The sequence below is a fragment of the Convolutriloba macropyga genome, unplaced genomic scaffold, assembly GCF_964194025.1.
Source record: "Convolutriloba macropyga unplaced genomic scaffold, txConMacr16.3 SCAFFOLD_3878, whole genome shotgun sequence".
Lineage (NCBI taxonomy): Eukaryota > Metazoa > Xenacoelomorpha > Acoela > Convolutidae > Convolutriloba > Convolutriloba macropyga.
The window spans coordinates 1-23951 of NW_027449499.1; the positions used below are offsets into that span (position 1 = coordinate 1).

Here is a 23951-nt window from a genome sequence, read left to right on the forward strand (position 1 = left end):
AATGTACGGAAAAGAGCTGAATTTTTGAGACGGCTGCACGGGGCAGTAAAAATTTATAAGAAAGGCACTGAAATTTAGGTACGAAATGACCTAAAAATGTATTAAACTGCGTTGAAATTTTGCAGTTTCAGAACATTATCAAGAATGTCCGCACATATCAGCGCTTTAAGCGGATTTTTAATAAAAATGAGCTAAAATGGCGGTGACTTACCCTTGTAGCAACCCAGCTGTCGTATTAAACAATTCCGGTAGCTGCAAGAATTTTGAGCCTACCGCCGATTTGAATGTATTATCTGCAGAACTCCGGCTAGGCACGCTACTGTTGCACTACAGCTCCACTGCTTGAGCACAGCTTTGCTCGCTTGACATAGCAATTGAGTAAGTTAATGTTAAAAAGGAAGGGTTAAGATGGCTCGAGATATATCTAGTTTTTTGTCGGAAAAATGTATTTGAATTCAAAATCTTTTAAGAAAGTTGCAAGATTCTTGTAAGATTTCACATTAAAAAGGTATTTAGGAAAAAAGTCAATTAGAATCAGTTCTCCAGATCAAAATTCTGGTAACAGTCAACTAATTTGTTTTTCAGTTAGTTGTAGCTTCCAAAAATACTCAAATAAATTTTCCAGAATTTAAAAACTTGCAGGACTTTGGAATCCGCTCATCACTAGGGAGCACAAGTTGGGTTACTGCATTTTATAGCCAGCTAATATTTCAGCCAGCCAGTTCTCATCATATCTGAAGACAGGTTTACACCACACAGGACATCACAATGCCCTGACTTTGTTTCACATCATTCTGAAACAGAAGAAGGGCAACAAACAGGACGGAGCACACGAAGATGACGCATCAGAGACATCCAGCTATCCAAGATTCGAGAAGAACCCACAGATCAATTTGATACCCACTTCCGGAATACCCAGCGCTAAAAGTAGTATTAGAACTGCACTAAGTTCTAAACTTACATCCAGACAGAGTTCACGAAATCAGTCTACAAAGTAGATATGGTACCTCAGAGGTCCTTGTTATTGATATCGAATTATATCACAAGTTTTTTTTAGTAATGAAGTAGTTTGTTACTGGAGATTGTTACTGGACAATAAATTAGTCAATAGCTATTTCGAGACAATTTCTAGAAAGTTTTAGCACAGCAATATATGCATTATTATTATGTCAATAAACTATAGTCATTATATGAAATCAATTAAACTTTGGAAATTTTAATAAAGTTTACACTTTAACTATAGTAATCTAAATGAAATCAGTGTTAAAAATCAAAACAGAGTGATTTCATGATTTTTTAACGCTAAATGTTAGAGTGTCCAATTTGTTCTTAGAGAGTCGAATCAGTTGTTTACAAAAAAGACTAACTAAGAAACAAAAATTCTGTGAAGTAAATTTATAATTTTTGCGTCTGAAAATTTACTGTGTCTGATAACTTGTCACAGTAATTTTACTGTACTTTTATTCGCGTAGATTAAGAAATTAGTGACGTAGATTAAGAACGTAGATTCACGTAGATTAAGAAATTTTCAAAATTTCTTCATGTTTTGCTCAAGTTCGGTGAGTTGCTCAACTGTTCTGTCCAAGTTTTTGGCTAGAGTTTTTGCTGTAGTTTTTGAAACATCGGACAAAAAAATATGCCCCCAAAGATTATTCTTTAGCCCATCTTCTCCAAATTGACAAGAAAAACAGATAAGAGCCCAAATATGTGTTGTAAAAGACTCACAGTAATAGCCAGGCAAGTTTTTGTGCTAACGTAGATTTTTCTAATAAAAATAATCCCTATAGCGCTCACGAGCTGTCTTCTTCTTCAAAACTTTTGCTCATGGTGGTCACTTCTCATAAAGAGGGTTAATAATGAACTTTTCATTTACGTTTGGTTGAGGTCCAATGAACAGTTAATATCTTTTCAGAGAAAAGATCATGATTTTAATGGCTCTGACAAAATTTATTGTACTTTTGTAATGAACTCTTGAGTTTTGACTGTTTTTGATTATTTACTTTGTTGTCTTATACCTTAGTCTCTTTACTTCAAGGTCCAATTAATTATCTATGAGGTAAAAGTAAAAAATCTAATACTTTTAATTATTTAAATAATTGTTTTTTGACTTTGATACTACGAGTTGTCAATGAAAAATTTTTGGTTTTTGGATATTTATGTGGTTCTTATTTGATTCCGGTCACATCATCACATTGCAGAGATAATTTTTTCTTTGAATGCAAATAGAATTAAAGATGTAATGTTTTCAATGATTAACTAACGATTTTAACGGCTTCGATTCTTTTCACGAAGTTTTCAACTAAATTTCTATTTTGGTGTTTTGTAAACAGTCGGATGATATACTTCGTGTAATGACTGTCTTTGGAGGCAAAAGTGACATTCGGTTGACAGCTAACAGTTTTAACGACTCTGTCCTATTTTGTCACTTTGTAGATAAGTCTCATTATGACAGGTGGCATCCACCTAATGGTCAAGCAAACATCAACATCTACTGATTTTGTGTTCTAGACAATGACTTTAATATTATGAGCTTAATTAAAAAGCTAATATTTTCGATAGACGTCAATTTTAGTGTTTGTTTTCTTTTAGCACAGCTCCGATAATCTGACGTTTCAAAAAGGCCCGATTCATTACAAATAATAATTATTTAATTTTCCATGGTCTTTTTGGCTTGAACACTTGGTTTTTGAAAATTGTTTGTGAGTTCTTAAGTCGTTCTTTGTTTTTATTTCGGAGTCTAATCAATTAGTCTCACTAATGGCAGCTGTAATAGGTCAGAGTCTCACTTTTGACAGGTCCCACTGGGTTTATGAGGAGGTAAACATTAATCTAGCTGCAATTTTTAGTTTCAAACTTGAAGGTTGTTTTGGCTTTTCAAGGTATTTGGTTTCAAGAAATCCAGAGTTTCAAAACAAATCAATTTTACACTTTATGCTTTTTTTGTCAAATTTTTACATAATTCCAAAAAGACAGATCCCAGCTGCTTTGCATAACTTTGTTTAGGTTTAACTGATGCCATTTTGATTTTGTTGCTAAAAGTTTGTTTTAAACAATAGAGTTTTGCACGTAATTAGTGTTTTTGTTTTATTTTTTTCCTTCATTGACTCGTAGTCTCATTATTGACAGGCTCCATTGGTCCACTTACATGGCACCATTTATTTCGTTTCCTATCTTTTGCTAATTTTTCAAAAGTTTCCTATCTTTTGCTAATTTTTAAAAGTTTCCTAAAATGTGAGTGCGTGTGTGTGTTTGTTTGTTTGTTTATTTGTTGGTGACGCCCGCGGTTCGGTTTACCAATTTGGGCGTTTTGGAGTGTGGCTTTATTGACTATAAATACTTTAACCAGCATCTATTTAAAGTCGAGGTAAAGTCTTGACTTTAAACTAAAGCATTATCTCATAGCAAATTAAGTTGAACATGGTCTTTCCATGGGCCGAGTAAAAGTCGTTTCCTGATGTCTATGAATATTCAAATTAGACGCAATTTTGGTTCTGGATGCTCTGATCACAGGGGATTTTGGTCTGCGACCTCAGCCTGGGATTCTTGTAAGATAGAAAATATTCTGACATGAAATTAAATTCTGATAGATTCTTCTAGATTATCTTGAGTGCGCAAATGAAATTGTTAAAAAATCTAAATAGGCTCTGCAAAACGCATCAACTTAAAATTCTTGATTTTATCAATTTAGCAAACGATCTGGTCTGAAACAAAAATTTAGTTTAAGTTTTTGGTTAAATTTTGATTGAAGATAGATGACTAATTGAAAGTTTTGGCAAATTCATGTCTTGGTAAAGTGTCAAATTTGATCACGACATGAGTAATAATTTGAGAGTTAAATGAAGGCCTCTGATAGAAAAAAAACTCCTGCAATTTTCTGCAGAGTTAAGGTTTTGAAATGGACGGGTTTCTAGACATCGGAGCTGACCCTGACATGTTATGGTAGTCTGAGGAAGTTGAATCTTGACTCTTAATCGGAGGCAGCAAACGTCGGGTTCTCCAGTTCAAGAAATCCTCATGGAACCAATCACCACTCTGAGTTCCACGAGAACCTGTGGGCACGTAGCCGACTGTCAGGTGGTTCCCGGAGATCCTGGAGCAGTTTGGGTCCCCAGGGGCTCCTGGGTTTAAGGAGTAGGCGTCTTGGATATCTGTGGTTCCCGAGTCGATTCCGAGTTGGATGTTGGGATCGGAACCCTCGTTTGACTCGCCCTCTGTTTCTTCAATAGAGTCCTCTTGTTTGATTCGAGGACTGTTTACTGTCGAATTGCGCGGTGATCTTCTCAGCCTTCTAGGAGATTTGTAACCGTACTTCAGCCTGAAATTATATCAAGATCGAATCGGTTTCGTCAGACCTCAAAAAGAGCTGGGAGCAATTTGTACGGCACAGAGTTGATTAGTAAAACAAGTACTCATATTTTAATCAAATCTTGTGAAGGTAGGTGTGAAACTAGCACAGTAGACAAACGTCTATTTTATCACAGAAAATTGTTATCGGATAAAATTAGCAAGCATTTACATGATCTTTTGAGCACTTTATTGTTCCGACCCCTCTTGAGGGGGGAGGAACTATATACTCAATTGGGTTTTTTTTGTTCAGTCAATTTTCGCCGATCGATATATTCATCGTACAGAGTTGAGACTAGTATCACTAGAAAGCTCGTCCAGCGTAGAATATGGAATTAAAAAGATTTTTTCAATTTTTAATTTCTACAGGGAGTTATCGAGGTTTAAACTTCTCAGAAAAGTAGAGTGAATTCACGTTGTTTTTATTCACATTTTCCGAAAATTTGGCCTAAATTTTCGTCAATTTTGCTAAAATTTGTTGAAATTTTTAGAATAGTGTCGTTGATTTTATTTTTAAAGACAAACATGCCTTGTTGATTATTCTGATTTAATGTTTTTGGTCAAAAACTTTGGATAAATATTTCAAAATTCTGCCTTTTTCATAAAAAAACAGCACGAAATAAGCTACTTTAGTCCACTTTGATTACATTTGTCGGCACTACAGCCCCAAACAACACTAATACAATCTTTGTAGACTCAGAAGGGGGCTACTACTACTTCAACTTCCGCTGACAGTGCTCTGTAATTAAAACTTTGTCGTTTTTTGCTAGCGTTACTCGTTTATTATCAAAAATGCAGAATTTTTTTTGAGTTTTCAACCAACAAATTATCTACAATATTCGAAAAAAATCTATAGTACCTAACAGACAATAGGCATTAGCAGGGCTAGTTTTAAGCCCATCGTGGACTGTTACAATCCAAAAAGACTTCGTATTGCAATCAGTCGGTTTTTTTTCAAAAAAATACCTATTTTTATTATTAAAGAACAGAACATATCAAATGAACGCTCAGGAGTGACAGGTCCAGTTGGCTTCCTATGCAGCTCTAAGCTAATGCATTCAGTTTTTTACTTGAAAGCTTATGATCGTTTCGACTTTTTAAAAAATTTCGACTTTTTTAAATTGATTTTTAAATAAATAATGGCTTAATGAACTTTTCCTCCATTTTTTTTCTTAATTTGGTCAGCTTGCAGCTTAGTGTCAGAGAAAAAAGAAAGCTTCTTCATTCTACTGATTTGAAATTTAGTCTCGATTGCATTTTAAAGCCTGAAGTCATTGTTTTCTGGCTTGATACTACCAGATTTCAGATTTTTTTTTCGTTTTTAGAAATTTGCCAGTTTTTCACGTTTGCTAGTCATATTATCATAATACTGAGAGTTCCCATATCACATTATTAGCGTTCAAAATAAAAAAAACACAATTGAACATATTAAATTCCTTAAAGATACAGATTATCGTTTTAACGGCTTCGACACTTCTTTCTTCAAGAAATTAATTGAATTTTTTAAATTTTGTCTTTAATTGCCATTTTTGCTTTGTCAATTCAGTTGTATGAAATTTCCTGTATAGTTATAGGTTTTACTGGCTTTTCATGGAAGAATAGATGAGACGATATTCTGATATTAGTAGATAGCTGATGGCTTTCATGACTTTGAAAACAATCGTTTTCCAAATCTAAAAAAAATTTTTAATTTCGCAAGTTCTTCTTATTTTTCTTTTTGGTACCTAATGTCGTTAATTACAGGTCAAATATGACATTATGGGTGTCAAGGGAAGGTGTCAAAAGGGATTGAGTCCCAAAATCTCTTTTTAAAGAATGCTTTATGACCTTACTGACTTCGACACATGGTTTTTCACAAAAAAAGTAAATTAATTTGATTTTTGTCACGTTTGACGTTCTTTTTGCAGACGCAAAAATTATTCTGGATAATTGCAGGTCTCAAAGAATTCTTTTGGATGAATAAACGACCCTATTTAAACATTTCCTTTTGTAATTAATTTTTTTCATGACTTTGGATATAATTTTGTTTGAAAAAAAAAAACAAAATTATTACATATTTTGCCCTTATCTCTTTTTTATGGACTGGTCCATATCTTTTCGGGTGATTTATAAGTAATTTTGTTTAGTTTTAGATTCATCTGATGGTATGTTGACTTTGTTATTAAATTTTGTTTTTTAAAACGGACAAAAAGTTTTTGATGTAATTAATGTTTGTTGTTGTTGTTGTTGTTGTTTGATTTTGCTGTTCGTCTTGACTCGCTTTCTTAATATTGGCAAAGCACAGCAATTTAATGCTTCAGCTTTTACTCCACTGAGTTGTTTGCTTTAGACGCTATCTTATCGTTCATACACAATTTTTTTGAAAAATACGTGGGCTTTTATGGGTTTTTTGGTATTCCCAAAAAATAACTTTTGGGTTTTCTATCTGTTTCTCATTTGGTAGACAATTATGCCAAAATTGTGGATGGGCGGGGTCGGAACCTTATGTGCCAACGCACATTGCTGAGCCGCCTTGTTATGCTTTCGAATAAAAAAACTTGGACGAAGCTTATTGTTGGGATCAGAAGAGGGAAATGAACTCGTGTTTGAGCAACAATTTTTGTCTTATAATATCAAAGGCAAGTGTTCTGCTCTCAGGGCATCTTTAAATAACTCTAAGTCACCAATGGTTATAGACCAAAATCGTCCCTCAAATACAAACCTATCTCACATTTGTTGCCGGCAATAAGCTTCTTCCGAGGTTTTCATTCAAAAGCATGAAAGAGTGCTGAAAAGAGGTTTTATTTGCATGGAAATTTTATCCGAAAATGATTTATACTGCGAATTGTGACGATTTACTTGAGTAGTGTGGCACTGTCTGTTTTGAGAAACTCTCTGAATATCATGTCTGTCTTCTTGTCAATGCTGTAGTCTCTCCCTGCTGGCAACACCGCACGGTACGAGGGAGGCAGCAGACGTCTGAAACCACAAACAGCAATTCATAATTCACATACACTAAAGACAATCAACTGTTGACTATAAGATTGTATATCACTTTCCACAAAAATGTTTGTAGGGTTTTTAATTTTCAGTGCTCTCGGGGGCGAAAAAAACCAGTCAAACCCGGATAATCAATTCTTAGGCCAATATATTACGAGATAGGCGATTATGTTGAGAATACGTCCAAATCTGTGGTTTCTTGTACCTGTTAACGTTGATGGAGGCATCGTGTTCGACATCATTCAGAGACCCGCTGCTAGTCAAACTGTTGTTCAGTTCACCTCCGATAAAAATGGGTATTACGTGTGGTGCAACACCCGATCGGGCACTTGGACCAGAGGCTGTGTTGGTACCAGCTGAAGAAGTGAGGACTTTGTTAGGAGTCTCAAAACTCTCCGAGATCTGACCCGATCTCCGCTTCTGGTAGGCGTGACGTCTGGACTTTGCCAGTTCGGCATTCTTTTCCGTCTCTTGCACTATACGTTCCTTGAAACATAATAATAATAATAATAATAATTGTGGTTTCTGCGTAATCGCAGCGGAACAGCATCAGGCCTACAGTAGCCTGTTTTCAGCTGCCCTTATTATTATTATTATTATAAATAGAGTTATTTTCTATGAATATAACTCACACTAAATAATATGCAGGTAAAATTACCTAAAATTGCAGGTAAATTTACTTGAAGCAATTTTGGGGAAAATTGTGCAGGTAAATTTTACCTGCACATGACCTTACCTGCACAGAGTTCAGGTAAATTTACTTATACATTATTTAGTGTGTGCTAATGTAATACTTTCTAATTTAATAATCAATCTACTTTTAGTCATTAGATCACCAATCCGGTGGCTGAAGACCGCTTCCTAAATAACTGGCTTTTATCTCAAGTAGTTTCAATTATTTCTAAATCTCAATATGCATTATTATCTGCAATTCTTACAAAAGCAAGTATTACAAGTAGAACGCAAAGCTAAAACTATTTAAATTTGCTCAAAATCATTAAATATCATGTTTTCCTTCCTAAAAAATTTTCAGGAAATCCTGCTACAGCAAGTTATTGCAGGATGTAAGAAGCGGCTTTTAGCCAATGAATTGGTGAGAAGGGGACAAAAATAAAGCTGGCAAAGGCGTGGATCAATAATTGTAAATTAGCAAAGTCGCGTCAATGATGAAACACAACACAGCATTCGGTCTGTTTAAAAGCATTTCCCCTCCGAGAAGTAGTTTTTTGAATTTTAGTCTGCATAACGTGAACCAGAACATTATTTTCAACCATAGGTATATTATCGTATGTGAGGAAAACATAAATCAATGCATTATGGTCGTCATTAAAGGCTCCAGCAACTCTTACAGCTGGTCATAACTGTCCCTCGAGTGGCTACGAGGTTGCACATACAGTTGATAAGACAGGTATGAGGGCAAGGCTGATGGCAAAAGTAATAAATCTGCCAATTGATATTAGATTGCGAACTTTCTCCCACACTATGTCTAGCCAGCCTCCCTCCAAATGATAACTAAATTTCGCTCCAACCACACACAAAAACTGGCATATCAAATTTTCTTTGAAATCTATCACAAATGATAAACCGAGCAGGCAGATCACGGGAAAATAGCCAACGTTGTCCTCACTGACCGCCTTGGGTATTAAAACAGTTAGAAATACACAGAGAAAAAATGACAACTGAGAAAAAAGTGATCTAACTTTTCCTGAAGTTTCATTAGATTGTATTAACATGGCTAGTTCAGCCTCTATTTAAAAGAACAATAAGGTTAAGTTAGCTTGTATTTTTTATGTAACATTGATAAATAACGCACTAACTCTTTAAACGTCTTATTGCCCGGAGTTTATTGGTTTAACCAGTTTTTTTATTATTCCGAATATGATCCAGAATTTTCTCCAGTTGAAACAGTGAGTTAGCCAGAATTCAAACGTGCGTTTCGTGAATTCTGTAAATTAAAAAAACGTGATGGAAGAGGAAAACGAATTTAAAAAACATAGCAGGAAATGCCCCAAAATACTGTCCAAAGAAATGAATTAACTAGGGACCTGACATTCAAAGTTTTTCTACCAACATCCAAATATGTCATTCAACAAAGCACATGGTCTTATAAGGGCAAATAAAACCAAAAATAAAAAGTCTTAGAAAAATAAAAAAGAATATTGCTTTAATGCACTAAAAAGATGAAGAAAAACCTAATCTAAAAGGCTGAAAAACCTTGTTCTAATTCGCAACTCCGATTCTAGCATTGACAAAATAAAGTGCAATAAAAATAAATTTTACAAAATAATTGACTACCACCTGATAAAAAATAAGAGAAAATTTGTATACAGAGAAAATTTTGGCAACAGTAAAGAAAAAGAAATTTAGAATAATGTTTTTTTAAAATGAAAATCCCTAAAAATTGCAAACGCGGTACCTCACAACAAGTTCTCTGACAAACACTTTTTTTGCTTGATCGACGAAAACCCCAATTATTTGAGATATAACCTAAACAACAATTAGGAAGAAGAGATCGCAAAAACCTGAAAAATTACCAATGTGTATCAGTTATCTCAATGAAAAAAGCACAGTTTAATCTTGAAATATCAATTCTCCATGATATTAAATAAAAGTTAGTGCTAAATTCATTAGTGAACACGGAAAAAGATAGCAAGAAGCATAATACCAGAAGTACAGGAAAAAACAGAAGAAAATTCAATTAAAAACATTTAAAAACTCAATTGAATTCAATTAAAAACATCACAGTTAATATCGTTCAAACAGATCGATTAACATGAATTTGTCAAAATGAGCTGAACAACTGCTCACCGGGAGAAAATTGTAATAATATATATCAATATTAGGTCATAAAGAATAAAAATTGCGTCAAACAAACAAAAATGATTCCAAACATGCTATTAACAGCGTAGATAATATAAATGAACACTTTGCGATGAAAGATTTAAATCTCAGTGAGCGCCTTGGGAAAAGCCACACGTGAGCAAAAAATATTGCCCACTTAGCGCAAAGTTGTTTCACATCTACCTTTTTGATCTCTCTCTCTCTCTCTCACACACACACACATAATGTTGCCCAATCAGAAACCACTTTATACTTTTCTTCAAAATTTGGCTTTTGGTCAACAGAGTGAACAAACATTTTCTTTTGACAAGCAGCACTTGTTTTCTTACAAAAAACATAGCCAGCAGATTGCCGGAAAATATCCACGATGGACGCTTGTGGCCTTCCACTGAAAAGAAACAACTAAAGAAATGAGTTAGACAGATTGACCATTAACAGACCAATAGATTTTTTGTGGGTTAGATTCGGACTGTCATTACTACGAGACACATAAGCTCTATAAGGAAAAAGTCCTAATAGAGCTTTTTCAAAAGTAATATTCGAAATCAAAAAATCAAGACTCTAACACTCAAGAATTAGGAAATATAGGTTTTGTACTACTTAAATGCACAAAATCGATATTTAACTGGTAAATGTTCATGAAATTTAAAGTTCATTAAGTGAGTTAAGAAGTCATTTTCTAGTGAGGTAAGTCATGAAATTGACTTAAAAGCTAAAAGCAGAACAAATGAAGTCACGCACACTAATTTTACCTGCAAAGCAGTAGAAGTCAGTGAAAATCAAAAATTCAATAGTAGCAAGAATCATCGATGGTCACGACGAACTAAAAAAACCACGATGACCCTAATAGAAGCCGCTATCGCTTCGCGGCTATCAAACAAATTCTCAATACAAAAGAAGTCACGATTATAGACAACATAGCCCGAAAAATACTGGGAAAAAACTCAGAGAAAACAAAAAAAGTCGTCCAAAAACTTGCAACTGTTTCAAACACTCATAAATTTTTTTTTAAAAAAATTGGATTAAATTCATTAAAAAATAAATTTTAGAAAAAAAATCTTGAACTGAAGAACTAAAAAGGGCAGATAGGCAACTCTTAATAGGCTAGGAAACTCATTTGGTATATAAAACCTTCTGAAGCAATATTAGTTTTTCGAAATTCTATTTAAGGCAGTAAAACAAAATAATCAAGGAAAAATTGGTGAAGTACCAGCGATTTACTTGTAGACACGTTTTGTTTTATTCTCCGTTTTTCATTTATTTTTTTTGGTGACTAACGCAGGTTTTTTTTCACGTCGTACCGTTATTGTACCCAAGACTACTCAAGCTGTGGTCAAACGGAAGCTATGGTTAAGTGAGAGCTCATCTTTACACGAAAACCATCACAGAGACAGGGGGTTGAACCCTCGTCATTGCAGTGTGAATCACCAAATCACACATCTTAGCTGTCGGCTATCACGTCACATTTTAATCGACTGATTTTCAATATTGGCTTAATCGACTGATTTTCGCATACATTTTTCATTTTTGTCAGATTAATAATCGAGCACGAGAGACGAGACCGAAACTTAGGCGCAGGGTGCCTTAGAGAAATTACTCGGCAGGCAAGGTGGCGCAGAAATTGCAATACCAAATATTCCCAAGCTCTCTCAGGTCAGGATTTTCAACAAAAACTTCAGAGTAGCCCTGATCTATTGTAAAATGTATAAAATGAAAAATTATTAACAATTTGTAAGTAGTTATTTTGGTCAATTAATTCAATTGATACTTGAAACAGTGTCAAAAAGTTTTGTGTAACTTGACTAAGGAGAACTATCCGACTGTTGCTGTTATGTTGACCGTATTAATCTTTGTAGGGATTTAGCACGGCAGCCTAATAATTTTGACAAGAAGGCAATGAAGTCTCTTATTAAATTTTACACGGCTCTGGCATAAGTTGGTAAGAAAAAACAAAATCTGAGCATAACATTTTCGCCAGATTTAAACGCTTCAATTATGTAGTATAAGTCCTAAATGGGTTGATGTCTTGTATTCATTGTTAACTGTGAACAGTTGTCATGGTCAAACACTTAAGATTCGTTCGTGACGTACTTATTTACAGATTGTAATTACTGTTATGCATTGAGCAAAAAATAAATTAAACAAAGCTGGCAGATTGCCAGAAAACGACCGCAATGGCTTTGTAGATCTGCAGCCTAAAAAACAGTAAAAAAAGACAGGCCAAAAAATAGTCTAGTCATTGAAGGCTGAGAATGTTATATTTTGATTAAGTATCTGTATAAGTAATTGCTGGCTCCTATTAGCTGCTCTCTAATAATCTTCATTCAGAGCGACACGCAACCATTTGATCTTATCTCTTTCAATTAAAGTAAATAAAAGTCAATTTCAAAGTGAGGAAGTCATTTTTTGTGAGTGAGGTGAGTCAAGTGAGACAAAAAATTTAATCACGCAAAAGAACAAAACTCGCTCCACTAAGAGCAAAGAACGACGTCACGCATGCACTGCAGTTGAACTTGCACGAACGAATGAACAAAAAGCAGATTTGAAGTAGTTCTGACGTCCTATAGTCGTAACAAAAATCGCAACGACGGAATAAAAAACATAGCCGGAAGAATTCCGGAAGCGACTCGAAGCGTCAAAATTTTACAAAGAAACCAAACCTGAAGCCATTAAATTTTGTATTAAACCATTAACTCATTACATTACCAGGTGTGATCTAAAAATTGGTGAAATTTAAACCGTTGTCACCAAGGAAAACAAAATTCAGTAAATACTATTGAAGTTGTCTGGTAACGTTAAAAAGTCCAAAATAATTAGGATGGTCAAAAACTGATAGGTCCAAAAACTGACAAGGCTATCAATTGCCCTGAAATAATTCATGATTCTAATCTCAAACAGATAGCAAAAGCAAAGAGCAGATAAGGATTTAGTTAAATAATTTAATTTAATTCTAAAAAAATTAAATTTAATTTAAAAGAAAATTAAGTTTTTCGAAAAAGAATGCACAAATTCAAGAATCACAAAACCCCTGCAATTAGATTTCTAAAACTTGCAATTAAGACAAAACAGCACTTACTTCTCCGGTGTTGTATATATTCTAGACGTGATTTCATACTCAAAAACTTAATTAATCAGAAAAGACATAAGCAACAGAACAAAATTCAAAGGCAAAAATTGGTTAAAAACAATACCCATGCCGGAAAAAATTTGCAATGAAATTTAATAAGTAGGAAATGTGGAAAAGGTTTCTAGGAAACTCTCAGTGCTAGCTTCATGTTGAAAGAAATCAATTGCAAACCAAAGAAAAGACGAAAAGCTAAGAAAAAGCTGAAATCAGTCAATTTTTTAACAACTGAAAAAATCAATCTAACGAAAATAAATAAAAGTACTGGCACAAAGATAGAATGTTACAAACTAGAAAGTGAAGAATATGGACACAATGTAAGGAACAACGTAACAAAAAGACTAATTCTCGATTTTTAAAAGTTAAATATCAAATTTAAAAAAACAATAAAATCGAAGACATCTCATTGTTCAGCATTCGAGACATAAAAAGGCGGCAAGTCATCCGAGACAAAAAACCATCCTCCTGAACAGAACAAAAAAAACAAAATAGCAGAATTTAAACATACGAAACATTGAAACAATTCGCAAAAGAATGGTCAAAAAATTTTTGAGACTGCTTTTATGAAAAATTTTACTGTTTTTCAAAAACATGCCGCCAAAAAAGGTTGATTTTTATTGAAACAAATTTAAAGTCCCTCATATTTCAATTTCAGTCTCTGTAAAGCACTATGGTATCAAGTTCCGAGGTTTACTTTTGAATACAGCATCGATTAAAAATTATTTCTACAAAAACAAAATTACAAGCAAAAAGAACTAGGCCACTTAGACAAAAAAATTGCTAAAAATGGTTATCTATATGTGCTATTCAATCAAACGTTACTTTTCAAAGACTAAAAGTAATTCACTAAACGCAGCGCATGATCAAAAAACTTCTTTCGCTCAGAAAAAATTAATTCATATTTCAATTTTACTCGCTTTCGATTTTAGGTCAAAAGATTGTATGAACGAATAGTACTTCCGGTTAAAAAAACCTTAAGATAACCAATACTCCTCTTCGAGTCATAAGAAAACCAAGTGAAGGCCAGTAACAGCCCCATCTATCGCTCTGCCGCTCTGATTAAACAATTAAAAATTTTTCATCCCCGGTGTTTCAAAATTTAGGATTCACACTTTAAGTACAAAAAACAATTTTAACTATCAGAAATAATCAAAATGCCACAAAATCCCAATAAATTGAGTTTCACCGCAGAAGCTCAGAAATTATTATTGTTCCGACCCTCTTGAGGGGGGGAGGAACTATATACTCAAATAGGTTTTTTTTGTTCAGTCATTTTTGGCCGATCGATATATTCATCGTAGAGAGTTGAGACTGGTATCATTAGAAAGCTTGTCCAGCGTAGAATATAGAATTAAATTTTTTTTGATTTTCGTTTTTGACAGGGAGATATCGAGGTTTAAACTTTCGAGAAAATAGAGTGAATTCCGTTGATTTCATTAACGTTTTTCGGAATTTTTGACTAAAATTTAGCCAATTTTGATAAAATTTAACAAAATTTTTCAAGAAAATGTTGTTAATTTTACGTTTAAAGACAAAATATATTGTCGGATATTTTCATTGAATTTTTTTTGTCACAAATTCCGGCAAAATATTTCACAAAATTCAGAATTTTTCATCAAAAACAGCACGAAATAAATTTCATTAGTCCACTCTGATTAAATTTGCAGGAAGTGCACACCCAAACACCACTAACAGAATCTTTGTAGACTGAAAAAGGGGCTGATTCCACTTCAACTTCGTTGAGAGTGCTCTGTAAATAAAACTGCCGTTTTTTGCTAACTTTATTCGTTGATTTTCAAAACCGCAGCATTTATTTTTGAGTTTTTAACTAACAAAATATCTATATCAATGACATTCCAAAAAAAAAAATATTCCTAATGGACAATGAGCATTAGCAGGACTAGTTCTGTACCAATCCTGGATCGTTTCAATACAAAAATAATTCGGATTGTCGTCAATCGGATTTTATAAAAATAAATCGACCTTTTTTGTATTAATTAAAAGCAGAACATTTCAAATCAATGCTCTCTAATGATAGGTCCTATTGGCTTCCTAATAAGCTTGAAATTAATTTATCTAGATTGCTGGAAAGCTTAAGGTGGTTTTGACTTTTAAAATAATTGATTTTTAAATAAAAAATGACTTATTGAACTTTGCCTCCATTTTTATCTTAATTTGGTCAACTTGTAGCTTAGTGTCAGCAATCAAAAAGTGCTCCTTCTTTCTGCTGAATTCGAATTTATTCTTTATTGTGGTTTTACGCCTTAAGTTATGGTGTTCTGGCTTTGATACTACTAGATTTCACAGTTTTTTTTTAATTTCTAGGTAACTGCCTATTTTTCAAATTTTCTAGTTTTTGCCAGATTATCACGTTATTGTCAGGTCATATATCACCTTTTTCGCGTTCAAAAAACGCAAAAATTATGATATTTGATTCCTTAAAAATATAGATTGTGGTTCTTTGCCGCTTCGACAGTACTTTCTCGAAGAATTTAATTGAATTTTTTAATTTTGTCTTTAACTGTCGCTTTTATTTTGTCTTTTTAGTCGTATTTAATTTCCTGTACAATGACCCGGCTTGATTTGCTTTTTCTGGAAGAGTAGATGAGCCGATGTTCTGATATTAGAAGATAGATAATGGCTTTCATGACTTTGAAAACAATTGTTTTCCAAAACGAAGAAAAAAAAACATTTCAACTTCGCAATTTTGTTCCTTTTATTGTCTGTTTGTTACCGGGTCTCATTAATTAAGGGTTAAAGATGACATTAATTTTCTCAAAGGAAGGTGTCAAAAGGGATTGGTGTCACAAAATCTAATGTTTTTAAAGAATTTGTTATGACTTTACTGGCTTCCACACGGGTTTTTAACAAAAAAAAGTAAATAAATTTTTGATTTTTGTCATATTTGACGTTCTTTTTGTAGACGTAAGACATATTCTGGATTATTGCAGGTCTCAAGGAATTCCTTTGGAAGAATGGACGAACCTATTCAAATTTTTCATTTTGTAATTAATGGCTAATATGTCTTTGGAAATAAATTTTTTCGAAAAAAAATAAGTATTACATAATTTTGCATTTTTTTTTCTTTTTTGTCTCATTGTTGCTTATTTTCATTAATGAGAGGCCACATAATACATTATCGGTGTTCGACGAAGGTGCAATCGAACATATTTTGGGGGCCAAAGTATGGCTTTACGGCTTCCAAAGCATTTTCTGGCAATTTTTAATTGATTTTTAGTTTGTTGTCTATTTATTGTTCTTTTTGTAACTGCAAAAAAATTAAATACCAAGAGTTCTTAATTTCTTTCTATAGAAGCATTGGTAATTTTAAACCTATGGGATATTGTAGTTGATTCCTAATGGTTTTCATTACTTTAAAAATAATTGTTCTTTTTTAAAAAAAAATTCAGCGAATTTTCTAACTTTAAAGTTTCTGTTCTTTTTTGTCTAATTGTAACCAAGTTTTATTATGAACTGGTGAATAACCATTTTTGCTGGTGAATTAAAAGTTATTTTGTTTATTTTCAGTTTTATCTGACGCTATTTTGTCCTTGTTATTAATTTTGTTTTTTAAAACGGACATAAATTTTTTGATGTAATTAATGTTTGTTGTTGTTGTTTTATTTTGCTGTTTGTCTTGACTCGCTTTCTTAATATTGGCATATCTCATAAATCTAATGCATCATTTTTTACTCCACTGAGTTATTTGCTTTGGAGGCTATCTTTTCGTTCATACACCAGTTTTTTTTTGAAAAATACTTGAATTTTTTTGTGTTTTTCCATCTGTTCCTCATTTGATAGACAATTATGCCAAAATTGTGGATGAGCGGGGTCGGAACCTTATGTGCGATCGCACATTACCGAGCCGCCTTGTTCGTTTCTATACTCGTATGACTTTGACAGCATAAAAATGTTCAAATTTTACCTTCAGCGACTCCAGTTCTAAGGAATCCTCTTCCTTGTTGGACAGTGCATACGATAACCTGGACCTCAAGCCCAACTCGCTCATGTTTAGTGCACTGTTGTTATTCCCAATAGTCGAGTGCAAATCCCGATGGACTCCTTCGCCATGTCCTCTTGCGTCATCTGCCTTGGCTATTGCGTAATTCTCTGCGTCGTAGGATGATGTTGAGTTACGTAATCTTCGAGTGTCGTGTTCTCGGCTCCAGTGATAGTTCGAGTCGCTCAAGTAGTCTTGTTCTGAAAATTGTAACATAAAGTTGATCGCCAAGGTATACGATAAACTGTTGATATGAATATGATATCGGTCATCGATTCACAGTTTTGTAGAGCAATTAAAACGAAAGACACCCGATAAGGAACCATAGGGTTCAATGGCGTCCTTTCGGAGCGCATCTTAAAATTAATGTTTACGCAATGTAAATGATCATTTGTGTATGCGGTTTCCTAAACAATCTATTTATTACAAAACCTGGCAACAAAAAACTGCATGTCAAACATTGCATTGCTAAACATGATGTCGATAATTGTCCTTGTGCAATTAAAACTCAATGAAAGTAATAACATTTGCTGAAAATTCTCTGAATAAGTTCCCTCGTCTACACCTCGATCTATGTAAAGATATATGTAAAAAGTCTAATGCGGGCGGGGCGGGGCGGGGGGCAATATTTACACGGTTCAGCACCCTGAAAAAATTCAAGCGTAAATTTTTTTCATAGGTCCAACTAAAATGTTTGCATAGCGATTTAAGGCTGACACGGTCTCTCGATGTGTCGAGAGAAAGCATCTTTTCAACTCTTTCTAACTCTTTTATGAAATCTTGGAAGGAATACTTATGTGGTGCATATTATTTACTGAGAACAATTGCAAAGTACACATGAATCAATAAACCAAACAAATCAATAAACATTTGAAATCAATCTTTGAAACTCACCTGTGCAAAGTTGGTCATCATTGATAGAAAGTGAGCTTGAAAATTTCCGCCTGTTGTCGGAGATTAAACTTCCACCTATTCCACCTCCTCCAACTCCCACTATCTGTGCAGTTCCACTACACTCAGAATCCGCCGTTCCACTACTATCAAAGCTGGCAGCCGCGAACATCGGAATCACTTTTCTACCTGGACCCGTGAATTGGTTCGAGTAGTTTACACTTTGAACAGTTGAGGAATAATTATCCAGAGGTAGGTTGGTTTTGGTCACGTTTTGATTTGTTGATAGGGTTTGAGTGACGCCAGCAGGAGTTGGGATGTGTTGGGTTTGCTCAGACATCGTTATGTTGTTGGGTGTCATTTCAGCGAGAGGTTGAGTGGACGGTTCGAAGGAACTACGAATGTATGGGGGTTGTCGTGGTCGGCTTCGAGGATCTAAAACGAACAAGATTTGTGTTCAATCAGTTAAAGATAACAGCTGAAATTAGAAAACAAGAAATGCCTGAGATTTTGCATTAGGAGGAAGGTAGAACTGAACAACCCAATAGTTAGAAGCAGTTAACAACTAAAACATTGGTTTTATTATATTGTTTTTAATAGGTTACTAAAGTTAACTATAAAAACCAAATCGGAAAATTCAGCTTCAGCAATTCAGTTCACATGTAAGAATTCATTCTTAAAAAATCCGAGAAAGAAACTCTTTTAATCGTTGTTTTCCGAATTAATTTTCAGGAGTAGAGGAACAAAGATTTGCTTAATCGTTTTTGAGGTTTGATATGCTTACCCTTATTAATCAATATTATAGGAAAACACCTTCAGCAGTTCAGCGTGAAGGGGTTCATTTATCAGTATTATAACTACCAAATTGAATATCGTAGTTATACTGAGAGTTTAATTTCACTGATGTTCCAAACACTCTGATTTTGGTATTGTTGCTTGAGTTTATCTTATGTTTTCTAGGCGACCTTTATGGGAAAATGTTTTAGAATTGTGAAAAACTGTTCAGTTCAAATACAAACCTGGTTCATTTCGGTCAACATTGTGCACGTTTTCGTAACAATGTCCGTCCAAATCCACCTCAATTCCATTCTGGTCCAAAATTATCCGCTCTTCAGTTGCCAATTCCGCCTCGGGGTCATTCGGAATGTCAGAATCCTCATCCGAACTCACGTCCATTGTCGCTCTCAGATCCCACAAGTCGTGGCCAATCCGAGACGCCTCTCGTTCCGACTTTGACGAGTCGTGTGAACGATTTAACTCAGGCGTGAACAAACCCTGTCGATTTGGTTTCTCGGTATCTAAACGAGAGTTGAAACTCCCACTTCGCATTAAGAAGTCGTCGGGCTGATTAAAGGAACTATTCGGAGATATGTTATGTGGACTTAGTCGATTATTTGACCCTCGTGAATTCTGCCTGAAATGTTCTCTACTAGCCGAACGAGGAGATAACCGATTTGCTAAGTTTGAACCACTGACATACGAGTTGCGGTTAGAGTCGAAAGATCGCCCAGGCGAGACCCCAACCAGGCGACGGTTTGGGTTTTGGTAATACTCAATCGGGTTATCATTCAGGTGCGAGGTGTTGTACAAATTAGACGAAGGTCTGATGTGATCATGTGAGCTGCGGGGTGATACGCGGGGTGAGTTTCGGTCAATTGAACTGTTTTTAGAGCTGTTGCGTGGTGATATGCTGCTGTTTCTGCTAATTGAGAATGAGTTTTGAGATCGCATTGCTTCATGCGAGTGAGATTTTTCTCGATTGTATGCATCAATAATATAAACTCCCCCATCCGCTGCGATTTTGACTCTTTCTTCGTTTGAGTATTTCTGAAAAAAGTATTTGTTATTCCACGAAACTAGCAAACTAACCATGTAAATAATGAAATACTGATTAACGATACATATCATTCATTTGCATGTTTTTTAAAAAATTGTTTTTGGCTATGTTAAAATCTCTTGCCACTTTCGAGGTTTGAACTTGAAATATTTGCCTTACTAAATTGGAGAAATTTTGACAGAAAATGATGGTCGATGTAACGATAATTCCCAGATAAATGGTTAATTGTTAAGCAAACTAACTGCATAATAAAATTGTTTTATAATTAAGGGTTTAAATAGAAAATTCAACTACAAAGCCCCCCCCCCCGCTCATTGAAGACAGAAAAGCAGATGATAAAAAGATTGCAAAGCTGTTAGAAACGATGAAACACGATTGAAGAAAGCATGACCATAGAAAAAGCAGAAAGCCACAAAAAGTGATTTAGGTACGTGAAGTTCTGTTCATTAAAACTGACCAATTTTGATAATTTACTGAACATTTATTACGATCACGAGATTTGTTCTTATGCGAACAGACGCGTGGAAATTAAGACCAGAGAAAACTTCAAACTTTTACACAGATCTCAAACAAATGATCTTTGATTGATGAAAAGAAAACGCGCTAATCAAAAATAATTCTTTTAAAAATTCCACTAAAAACTAAGGCTTGTGAAATGTTCAGAAGATCGATGAAGAAAACTTGATTGATAAAAGATTAAACTTTGTGAACAGAATTAATGCATTAAACAGTACTTCCTGTTTCATGGTACCTATAAAATTATTCTTTATCACAAATAATGGCTGTCATTATCCGGAATAAAATTTTTATCTTTGAGCTATGCACTGTTTTTTTTACCGGAAATAATACTAAAAAGTATTTTCTCATTGATAAAATTTAAACTTTGCAAATATTATTTGAATTGCAACGAAGCCAAATCGCACCAGTGTCAGGGAAAATAAAAAATATCACAATAATGCAAAATCCTTGTGTTCCGTTGTATAATCGAATGCAAAAGTTTATTATTTCAAAACTTCTGTATTCTGCTAGAGTTCTTTTCAGGATTGTTCACAATTTGGCAGTTTTGTGGCAATACTGGCGTCTTTCACTTGAGTGTATCAGATATCTTTAACAATTTTTCTAGTTGTGCAATTCCATCAGAGACCAAATTTCTCTCTCTTCAATTCTATTAATAGTTAAGCCTATTAATTGTTGGTCGTAACTCAAATAAGAGTTTCTCAGATGGCACGAAACTCGTATGCTCTTAAGCACTTCAATCTCCGGTAATATTCATTTACAGTCTTACTTTGAAAGAGGTAACAAAAAGTGAAAACCAGTTTTTATTACCAGGTGACTTAAAAAAAATTAGACAGGCCGTTGCTAACAACTGTTGCAAGAATTCTGCTTGAAAAATTATTAAACCCTGGTTGCCCGTCATACAAAAATTGCGGTAACCATACAAGGCCACGTATGATTTATATGATATCCGGGTAATCATACAAAATTCATAAAAATTTTAGGGGACACTCATCAAGTTATTTAGTGATATGACTTCAAAACATACCGAATAAGATAGTAAAGTTTCTTAGTTATTGTACAATCCGGCGCACTTTCCATGTGACTTTTACCAGTAAATCAAACTGACGATAATAAGTTAATATATTTTATGTTCTATTTTAGAGAGTTTAAAATGCAAAATTCAAGAGGTCAATGAAAAAGTCGCACGAGAAGTGGCCAGACAGAAATAGATTGTGCGCATTAGACCAAAGTGATTGAAACGAATGCTACAAACTTGGTTTGATAGAAATCAGTAATATCAAATTGGACGGGCTATTACGAATCACACACTTCGGGACCCCTGTATGTATGCCGAGCAATCTGACAAAGGAATAAACAAGTGGAAGGCAAAGATATATGCCCAAGACCTGTTCGCGCTAATAAGTCTCAACTAAAATTTAAATGGGGGCTGGAAAGGTAATTTAGTTAAATAGATAGTTTAAATAAACAAGCTAGTTATCGAATTGGACGGGCTATTACGGATCACACACTTCGGGATCCCTGTATGTATGCCAATCAATCTGATAAAAGAATAAAAAAGTCGAAGGCAAAGATCTATGCCCAAGACCTGTTCGCGCTAATAAGTCTCAACTAAAATTTAAATTGGGCTGAAAAGTTAAATTAGTTAAATAGATTGATTATATAAACAAGCTTACACTGAGAAGTAATTAATCGGGTTGAGCTGATAGGTAAACAAGTTGTTCTTGTGTAGGCACGTCTTTTAACTGTAGTTAACTTCCTCGTTCGTACTTCTTTTTAAAATGTTGGTAAATTTAAAATTTCTCTTTTCAATTTAGAGATTTATGAAAAAAAGAAGCAGTTGTTTGCTACTGAGTTCTGGATCTCTTGTATCTCTCTCTAAATTTATTCTGTCCCTTTTCGCTAAGAAAAACAATAAATTCCTCTCAGCTCAGATTGGGCGGATATGGATTAAATCACAAACTAACGTTTATAGTGAGGTGCTTCTTTATTTTCTTATTGGCCGAGAAGGCAAGAGAATTAACTCTTTTTTATCTCACGGAAAAATTATTGAAACTCCAAAAAATATGAGAATCTAAAAAACATTAAAGAGTATCAATTATTGATGACGTAGGCGCCTGTTTTCTGACTTTCCCTCCCCCTTTCTAAAACCGCAGCAATTATGGTTTTCTAGGGGCTTTTTATGAGGATCTATTGTCTTTTCCCCCTGAAGCAATCTGCTTCACCTTTATTGGACTTGAGGGAAGAGATCTGCATTGCAACTGTCAAATGCAGAAGTAATTTAAATCAAAATTAAGTGCAGTTATACAGGTCGCCTACGCTCAACAACGTACATTTTCTATCCTGGATATAAGCGAGGAGATCCAGGCCTAAAGTTGTGTTAATTTAAATAAGTCGAATTAAGTTGATTAAATACTTGTGTACTGGTAGTCTTAACGAGCGTTAGTTGGTATAGCGCGCAGTTAAAGAATGGTTAATTATCGCCTAAATACGTTCGCTCTAATGCGGGATTAAATATCCGTTCATTTGTAACGGTTCTCGTAATACTACAGTAATTATTACATACTTTTTATGAGAATAATTAAAAAATTTGAGAAAGAGTACCCATTTACCATTGAATTCCTTTCATAAAGCACATTTGCGCGAGTATGTATACTCGGCATGTCGCTGTTTTCCACACACATATTTTAAGATCACGAAAGTAAGCGAGTGCGAAAAAGCTCAAATTTAGGCATAAAAAAATAGTTTATAAAGATTTTGACATATCTCAAATGATTTTCTATGGGGACCTACAAAACTGTCAATCACTGCGGATTGTGTGACTGAAAACTGAAATCAGAATATCATGCCATTCGAATAAGTTCTGTGGAAAATTTACTCTTTTCAGTTTGTCTGACGACTGTTCAGTTTAAGTTAAAGTGACTTTCCAGTGAAACGAAGCGTGAAACAGCCTGATGAGTTCCTCGAAAAGATCACATCAACAGAACGTGTACAAACAAGCAAGATCTTTGCAAGATACACGATCTCGTGTTACGATATAACAAATTAGCACGAATCATCGCCTAGATATTCTGCTTATCGCGATTTCAAATAAAAATTCAACAGTTTAACCTGAAATATCTTTATCTTCTTGCATTTCGTGGTCAGGTTTGTCAAACTTCGTATCACTGGGTCATAAGGAATAATAGTGAATGTTAGTTAGTATCAGTTAACTCTGCAGTGTCGATTTTGAAAATTAGTATCAAATTGTGTCCAATGCAAGTTCAAACCTTTGAATATTGTATAACTTGTAGAGAGGTACTCGTGGGTCAGAGCTCAGCCGCCTATTATAACATACAAAGGACATTATCCAGAGTATCGAAACAAGTATGGGTCTTAAAGCATAGATAATGTAATTATTTACTTTTCCCAGTTTGAAG

At 34.3% G+C, this 23951-nt stretch overlaps 1 protein-coding gene across 1 annotated transcript; it reads right to left on the reverse strand.

The window, feature by feature from the left end:
- Window positions 1-3583: 3583 nt before the first annotated feature.
- On the reverse strand, window positions 3584-23699 carry LOC142355079 (uncharacterized; the record flags this gene model as incomplete). The annotated part of the gene is made up of 7 exons (XM_075407359.1): window positions 3584-4315; window positions 7183-7302; window positions 7529-7809; window positions 17214-17488; window positions 18183-18614; window positions 19199-20006; window positions 23644-23699. Coding segments are annotated over 7 exons (2405 nt in total), but the record flags the coding sequence as incomplete, so codon positions are not given.
- Window positions 23700-23951: the final 252 nt, after the last annotated feature.